At 31.8% G+C, this 7,881-nt stretch overlaps 2 protein-coding genes across 3 annotated transcripts in view; one reads left to right on the forward strand and one right to left on the reverse strand.

Moving 5' to 3' along the window:
- Positions 1-1,685, forward strand: part of LOC109235536 — a 7,808-nt gene extending 6,123 nt beyond the window's left edge. For both annotated transcript variants that reach the window (XM_019401686.1, XM_019401687.1), the window contains one exon: positions 429-1,685. In XM_019401686.1, the coding sequence (XP_019257231.1) occupies positions 429-494 (66 nt within the window). In that variant the 3' untranslated portion in view covers positions 495-1,685. The remainder of the gene's footprint in view (positions 1-428) is intronic.
- Positions 1,792-7,574, reverse strand: LOC109235537. Its single transcript, XM_019401688.1, has 5 exons — positions 7,146-7,574; positions 6,272-6,465; positions 6,114-6,147; positions 3,600-4,225; positions 1,792-2,317 (listed from the first exon to the last, which is right to left on the reverse strand). Exons 1-5 carry the CDS (start codon positions 7,453-7,455, stop codon positions 2,039-2,041), a joined length of 1,443 nt encoding a protein of 480 aa, XP_019257233.1. The 5' UTR covers positions 7,456-7,574; the 3' UTR covers positions 1,792-2,038.

A 7,881-nucleotide genomic window follows, 5' to 3' on the forward strand; every position in this document is an offset into this window, starting at 1 on the left:
CCTGATAGACTTTGTTTACACTAAATAAGCTTTCCGATTTATTGCTATGTTACATGGATACGTTTATGGATGTGTGTGTGTGTATAAGTAACTGGAACTGGTATGCCTAGCTTTTGCTAATTCGATTCTTTTCTGTAGGAAGTACCCTCACTCATGTCAATGTTTATGGATTTATTGTGTTCCACTTTTCTCTATCTAGAAATGTTTCCATTCAAAAATTTGTGGTAAGTTGTGAAGAGAATCGTTTACTTGAAATAAGTGATTCATTGTATCAGCTGTACTTATCCTCCCTAGTATTCCTTTCTCCTTTTGTTTTTTTCTTCTGCCAGTGGCTGGGGATGTATGGGAGTTCTTTGTAGCTTGGTTTCTTAATTGACTTAGTTTTTCGACACGCTATATTTTAATTCTGGTAATGCATGTGACCTTAGGTGGAGAAGAATTACTTAAATGGCAAGTTGAAAGCTGTTACAGCATACTTTTGTAAACCCTCCTGAAAGCTGAGGTCAGATGAATCTGATAATCTCTTTTGCCAAGTGGAATGATGAATACCCTCTTAAATGGCAAGTTGAAAGCTGCTACAATATACTTCTGTGAACCCTCCTTATAAGCTGTGGTCGAATGAATCTTGTAATTTCCTTTGCCAAGTGGAATGGATACCTTTCTCCGGAGCACATGGGGTTTGTCTTTGCTGTGGCTTTCATCTTCTGTATAGTGATGTATGTAACAAATATGCTCATATATACATTGTACGGTTTATATGAAGTGGAACTGGCGGCGAATGTTGTCAAGGACAGCCGTTTCCATTGACATTGGTATTAGCAGGAAGGGTTAGTAGAGCTCTACTAGTTGTTAGCAGTGCAATGGAATTCTGAGTAAAAATTTTCGTTGTCAGTGACGGAATGGTGCATGAGTTATCCGTCTAGTTCTGCAATGTACATGCGCAAGGATCTCCTGTCTCATTGTTATAATGTGTGGCAATTCCATCGGATGCTAGGGTGTGACTTATCTATGAAGTTTGTGAAAATCATAGGAGAGCAGGATTAATACCAACAGAGCCAAAAGCGTGGGTGATTTCGTCTCATCCTCCTAAGGCTGTGGGTAGAGTTAGTGCTTGGGCTAATAGGAGTTAGTAGGTAACAGTGTAATTGTCGAGGTGCGGACAAGCTGATCATGAAACCATCGTCATTGAAAAAAACAGAAGAGGCAATTCCATCCACCATATTGCTGCTTACTGCAGCTGGCCGCTGTTGCTTCTGCTGCTAATTGTGAAAGTGCTGGAAATTTACTGGCAAAATAGATTTGGAAGGTAGAAAAAGGATTCAACTTTGTGCCTTGGTGTCTGACTCTCCTCTTTTTGATGTGATAAGTTTGGATGAAGTGGTGGTGATAAGCCAGTTGGATTGGACTACATAGAAATTATTATACTTGAACATTCATCTTGTAATTTTACTACTAGTATATGTGACCGTAATTTTACTACTAGTAAATCATGTCCTATATCCTTGCATAACCATGACAGGTAGAACTTAATATTTTGTACTATTGTGCACAATTTTGCGTTTAACCCCACGGCTTAGGATTATTAGAGATTTAGGGTAGTGGTTGTTTAAACGTTTCTTTCCTTTTGTTTGGATGTGATACCTCACACACATTCACTTAAAAATTTTGGATTCCCTGTTGCTTCACCTTTTTTTCTCTCTTATTTTTCCTCTTTTTTGAAAGTATAAAATGGATGTTAAAATACATTTTGGATATTAAAGGATAGACATTTTGGAGCAAATCTGCAATTGATAGTTTCAAATACGGCCAATTTTTGAACAATTCTTTGAATGCATATCTTGTAGAGGTACATATATCTGTATGGTTGTTAAAGACCTTCCTAGTTCTTTTTGAACTTGAGTTGCTGTGTTAATCAATATTAATTTTTTTTGGCAATACAATCAATTTGAATTTCGTAAATCTAAATGGCTACCACAATTCATACACCACTCGGGGGTATTCTCGCCTTTGAGTCCAAAGATGAGATGTATGTTGCAAGTTAATCGTGTTTAAGACAGCCTTGTCGAGTTGATTGAGGAAGATGAAGGATGGATCCTAAGCGGGTAAGATTAACATAATCTACTGGACCATGAGCTGATAATCCTGGGATTACCAATCCTACCATCCTAAATATTATCTCAGACCAACTTTGTCTGTAATCAGTTCCCTTTATCCAAGGAAAAATGAAACTCCTAATTAGCTCAAAAGCAGCATTCACAACCTTTGGCAAAACCCATAGCAGTGAGAAGTAATTCTTGTTTGGTTCTTCCTCCAAAACCTGCAATTAGAAACAAAGACTATTGAATTGAAATCAACCCATAAGCAACTCAATTTTAATTATTAAGATTGATAAACTCGTTTCCTCATCAATAACTTTGATAAATGTGTCTCCAATTTAATGCACATGCAACCTTTATGCTCGAACTATACATATAAAATTTGAAAGTTCTAAAAATACATTTCTCTCATCCAAAAAAAAAAAAAGACAAAATTTATATTGAAGGAGTCAATATATTTTCTCTAAATTTAGCTGTAGAATTAAATTCTTTTTATGTAGCTTTCAAGGAAAAATGTTAAAATTCATTTTAGAAAAGTTAAAAGTTGATGTTTGAACCAAAAAATGAACTTATTTAATACACTAAACCCCCTACTCTAATTTCTGCTATTCTTTTTGTGAAGGAATAATGATTACGGTAGTACCTATTATCTTAAAATTCTGGATTCGCCCATGACCGAGACTAGGGGTGTACATGGACCGGGTTGGTTCGATTTTTATCGAAACCAAACCAAACCAACTATATCGGTTTGGATTGGTTCGGTTTTGTCGGGTTTTTCGGATTTTCGGGTTTTTTGTTACTTACATATTATTTCAATCTTACTTTGTTAAATATTTGATATGTATACATCTATTTAGTAAAAATATAAAAAGTTGACAAACATATTATCAATTAAAATATTCTTGTGCGAGAATTCCATTAGTTAACACATACTAATAATTATTTTTTTAGTTGACTGACAATAATTTTTCGTTGATATACACTTTCAGGTTATCCGAATTTAGTAATTAAACATAAAAACCAATATGATACCTAAATATTAATAACCACTTCACATTCGAAAAAAATATAAGAATTCATATGATATGAATATGTAAGAACAAAGAGATAGACGTATTTTAGTAACACTTGATAAGAAACTGTTCATACAACCCATTATTTAAGGTCAATAAATATTGAGCACTTCATATTCTATTAAAATTTATATCCCGCAAGAGAATCCCAAATATTTCTAGATATTTTTTAAAGAAAATTTTATATAAAATCTTAAATAATATATATAAAAATTATATATTTATATGTCGGGTTGGTTCGGGTTTTTTTATTCAATAACAAACCAAATCAAACCAAACCGAGTCGGATTTTTTAATTGGTTTGGTTTGACTTTTCGGTTTGGTGCGGTTTTTCGGTTCGGTTTGTACACCCCTAACCGAGACTGAATTATCATATGAAGGAATTAATGTCAAGTCCCATAAATTAAGCAGAAAATTAAAGAAAAATTACCTTGCCATTGTAGAGGCTGTTGTAGTATAGACATGATCCAAAGTGCTTAAAGAAGAGAGTTTTGTCATCATAGGGCAATCTTGGCACCATATCATTGCAATATACATACCTAAAATACTTAACATCACACTTCTTAAACTTCTCCATCATAAAATTCCCAAATTGTTCATCTCCAACCCTAGGTTGTCCAAATGTATAAACTCCTTCCAATTTATCCAATAACCAATCCTCTTCATGCAAAGCTAATATTGCTGCAAATAATATTGCTAATGCACCACCTAAGCTATGTCCTGTCACTATGAATTTTGCTTTCTCATTTTTGTTCAATATTTTCTTCAAATCATCTCTTATTTTGTAATATGCAAATAGCTTATTATTTTGTTGTTGGTTTTCTTGATCATTTATTTCTTTTGGCCAACCTATGTTCTTTTGCAACCCTAGGGCTTTCATGAAACCTGCATGGATTTTGCCCATGCCTTCAAGATCGTACCATGAGAGGTCTATATCTGTAATCCATGCATCTGCATAAAATGGACTTGTCCCTCTAAATGCTACCACAACTAGGTTTGGATCTTCAATTTTGTCTTCAAACATTGTGGCTTGTGTAGAGTATTGTTCCTCGTAAGCTGCAAAAACAAATGAATAAGAAATATTCACTTTCTGTTTGCATCTTTATTTCCTTTTTATTTATATAATATATGTTGCACAACCAAAAGAAAAGGAAATCAAGTGTGTGTGTGTGTGTGTTTTCTTTTTTGATTTTAACTTCTATTGTACACAGACAGTGTAAATGGAATTTTAATAGACAAATCTGAAAGATAAGTACAAGTGCGACTAATAAAAAAATTGTATTCAAGTTCGACTTTTCATTGGAAAAAAAAAAAATAGACACTCTATTGCATTAGAAACAAATGAGTGTACGACCTAAGAAGTAGAAGAATTGAATACGTAAATTGCAATTCTCTATTGGTAAGTCAATGTTGAGGTCTTGAAATTTCTACCTATTTTCAAGTTTATATGAGCTTATGATGCTTAATATAATTTTGATGTTTCCAATATGTTAAAATGAATGTATAATTAGACCTTTTTATAACAGTATCCCTATATATAACAACACCTCACTATAAAAGTCAAGCTTTTCTGGAACCAATTTTTATGTTATGTTATAATATATGTTCTCTATAACAACATTTCGCTATAACATCCAAAAATATTCGGAACAAACAAGGTTGTTATAAAGAAGTTTGACTGTATTACTAGTTAATGATGTAAATAGCTTAACAATAAGTAAAAATAAAAATTAGGAAGTGAAAATGAAGAAGCTGTTAAAAGATCAAGGCGTAATATTCGGGTCACTGAATGACAATAGCAATATTGAAAGCAACTATCTCAATCTATTATATTACTAATTTATGGTATCGGACATCAATATCCCCAAGTACATGCCTAAATTAATTCAGTTTTTTTTTAATAATTAAGATCTGGATATGAATTAATATTCTGCTGGATCTTAATGATATCGCTAAAGTCAAAAGATTAACTCTGATTTTATAATAATTGTTAAATAACTTTTTAAATTGAGGGATAAGTAAAGCCGGAACATTATTTAATGCAGTTCGAGGATGCCACTTCGCCTATAATATAATAATGGATCTACAATTAACTTTATAATAATAATTAGCTTAACTGGTCACCTACCTGCATCATATTTTACGTTTTCCGAGTGCGCAAATATATTAAGATTACAACTTTACATAGAAAGAAAGGAAAAGGTTTGGTAATCGAGCAACCTACAAGTACAATTAATCCAATGTTTAAATTTTAAAAAAAAGTTACTTCCTTGGGTTCATAATAATTGAATTTTTTTGTCTTTTTTATTTTGGTTCAAATAAGTGTTCTTTTTACATAATCAAAAATAAATTAACTTTAATTTTTAAAATTTGCCCTATTTACTCATCCCAATGTGTCGAGTTAACAATATGCAAATTTTAATTGAGAGTTCGTATATTCTTAAAGAATGTGCCAAAGGCTAAAATGTCACTTATTGTGCACGGAAAAAAAATATGATTATTGTCATTATCTTTTGTTTGAATCTTCCCAACCTTCGTAGGCTTTTGATCAAGAAAAAATTATTTAAGTTAAATATATCGTTATATAGTGTAAAGATTTTGACAGTATTTGATTTAATATATGATACTATATTAGTTACTTACCATTTGTACCACATTACACTTAACATTTATCGTAGTGATTTGCTTGTAATATCTTTCAAATAACCTGATTGTGTAGGTATATTTTACAGTAATTATTAATACATAAAACTTAAAATGTTCGAGAAAATTGAATAACTAGTTTCAAAATATAAATTCTATAAGAGGCATTGGAATTTTAGTTAATACATTATATATTATATATTTGAGAGAAGGATTAATATTTACTTTATTGGATCAAGATGTATATATCCTAATTACCTGACACCTATGGTTGTTGGTAGATAGAGAGAACTCAACTTACCATTCCAGAAATTGTGCAACCCCAAGAAGTGCATCTGAAGAAAGAAAAAAAAAAAACAATTTAATTTGTAGTACATATTTTTTCAATAGAAATATAATGTTTCAACTTTTCTTTGCGATGAAGGGAAGATTGCTTCAATATTGTAAAGTAATAATTACCTGCCAATGATGATTGATTACTGTTTTATTGAGGGCTTCATTTTCGTAAGATAATTTAGCAGCCATAATTGACAGGTGTGCATTATATCTGCTGTCTCCTATCTTTATTTTCTTGTCTAACTCCACTCTCACATCAAGATTTCCGATCATCGATCTGAACTTCTCCGATGACTTTTCCGGCGTTACTGCTTTTCCTATAATACCACAAAATATTTTATTTAAAAGAATTCTATACTATCATTATAAAGAATTATTACGTGATTCATGTACGTAAATAAAAAGTAATTAGAAGTTGGACGAAGAAACCCCTGAAAATTAATTCTGCAATGAATGCACGCCATATTGTTGTATAAGCTCTACATATTTTGGTTCCATAATATTTCAACGTTTCTCTGTGGATCAGTCGTGAGTTTAAAATCTGGAAGATACGCTTCAGTCCTTAAATTCAAGAACATTTTTTTCTTAAATACTATACTCTAATTCTTAAATTCAAGAACATGCAATTGAATTCATCATCATCATCATATAATACTATACTCTAATTCTGCTTTTTCTAAAAAGAGTATTGGCTCTAGCAATAAAATTTTAAGTCTAATTTTCAGATATTCGTAGCAACCCAAAGAAATCATACACTAATTCCAACATTATAAATCATAATGCATGTATCTTGTATGCATGAACCATGCATTTAATTTGACTTCATTCTACTTGCATACTGTTCCATCTTTTGATGAATGCAAAGTGAAGAAACTCTGGTAGGGAGCGCTTCCCCCTAGAATAGGTTTTACGCAATGTGAATTTAAATTAGTCAGGTTAAAAAAAGCAACACACTAGTAATTTAAACAAAAGTAGAGGAAAGAATGGAAATCCAAACCTTGTATGATGTTCAACAAAAGCTGGAGAAAACCACCATTGAATGAAGGATAATTTTGCATGAGCTCAACAATAGAACCTAAACTGGCCATGGGTTTTTTAAACCAAAACAAGAATCTCTGCAATATAACGGAGATGAAAATGAGCCATCGCCGGCGAAAACCTCCGATCCTTTCTACTCCGGCCGAAACATCGAAGAAATTTCTTTTATCTAATTCACTGGAATAGAAGATACGAATGAAATCAAAGAAACTAGCTTCTTCTGGCTTCAATTCAAAGTAACCTTTACAGAATTCTTCCTTGTCAGCCATCGATGTTATAACTTACAAGAAATGTGTATGAATAGTTCATAAAATGTCTATATTTATATAGTAAAGCATTAGTCATGACCTGACACTTTCAATTAGTAAACACGGTTTTTCCTAATGGAATAATTACTAAACTAATTGGTAATGCAATATAAATAATTTTCCCTGGTCTTTAAAATATAAGATTGTCAATTGTCAAAGTTTTAGTTAACGTAAATAAATTCCAAGTACACGGTGTCTTACTTTATCTTTAGTCTTAAGATCCATAGACAAAGTCAAGGATTGAGATCTAGCAATCCAACTTTTTTAATATACTTGATTACGTGGTTTCTCTTAATATACTTGATTACGTGGTTTCTCTTTGAAAAGTCCTTAATTAAGAGTCAGCCAATTACATTATTAATAACTTTAATAAAGTCGCTTCATTTT

This window comes from Nicotiana attenuata, chromosome 12 (genome assembly GCF_001879085.1).
Source record: "Nicotiana attenuata strain UT chromosome 12, NIATTr2, whole genome shotgun sequence".
Lineage (NCBI taxonomy): Eukaryota > Viridiplantae > Streptophyta > Magnoliopsida > Solanales > Solanaceae > Nicotiana > Nicotiana attenuata.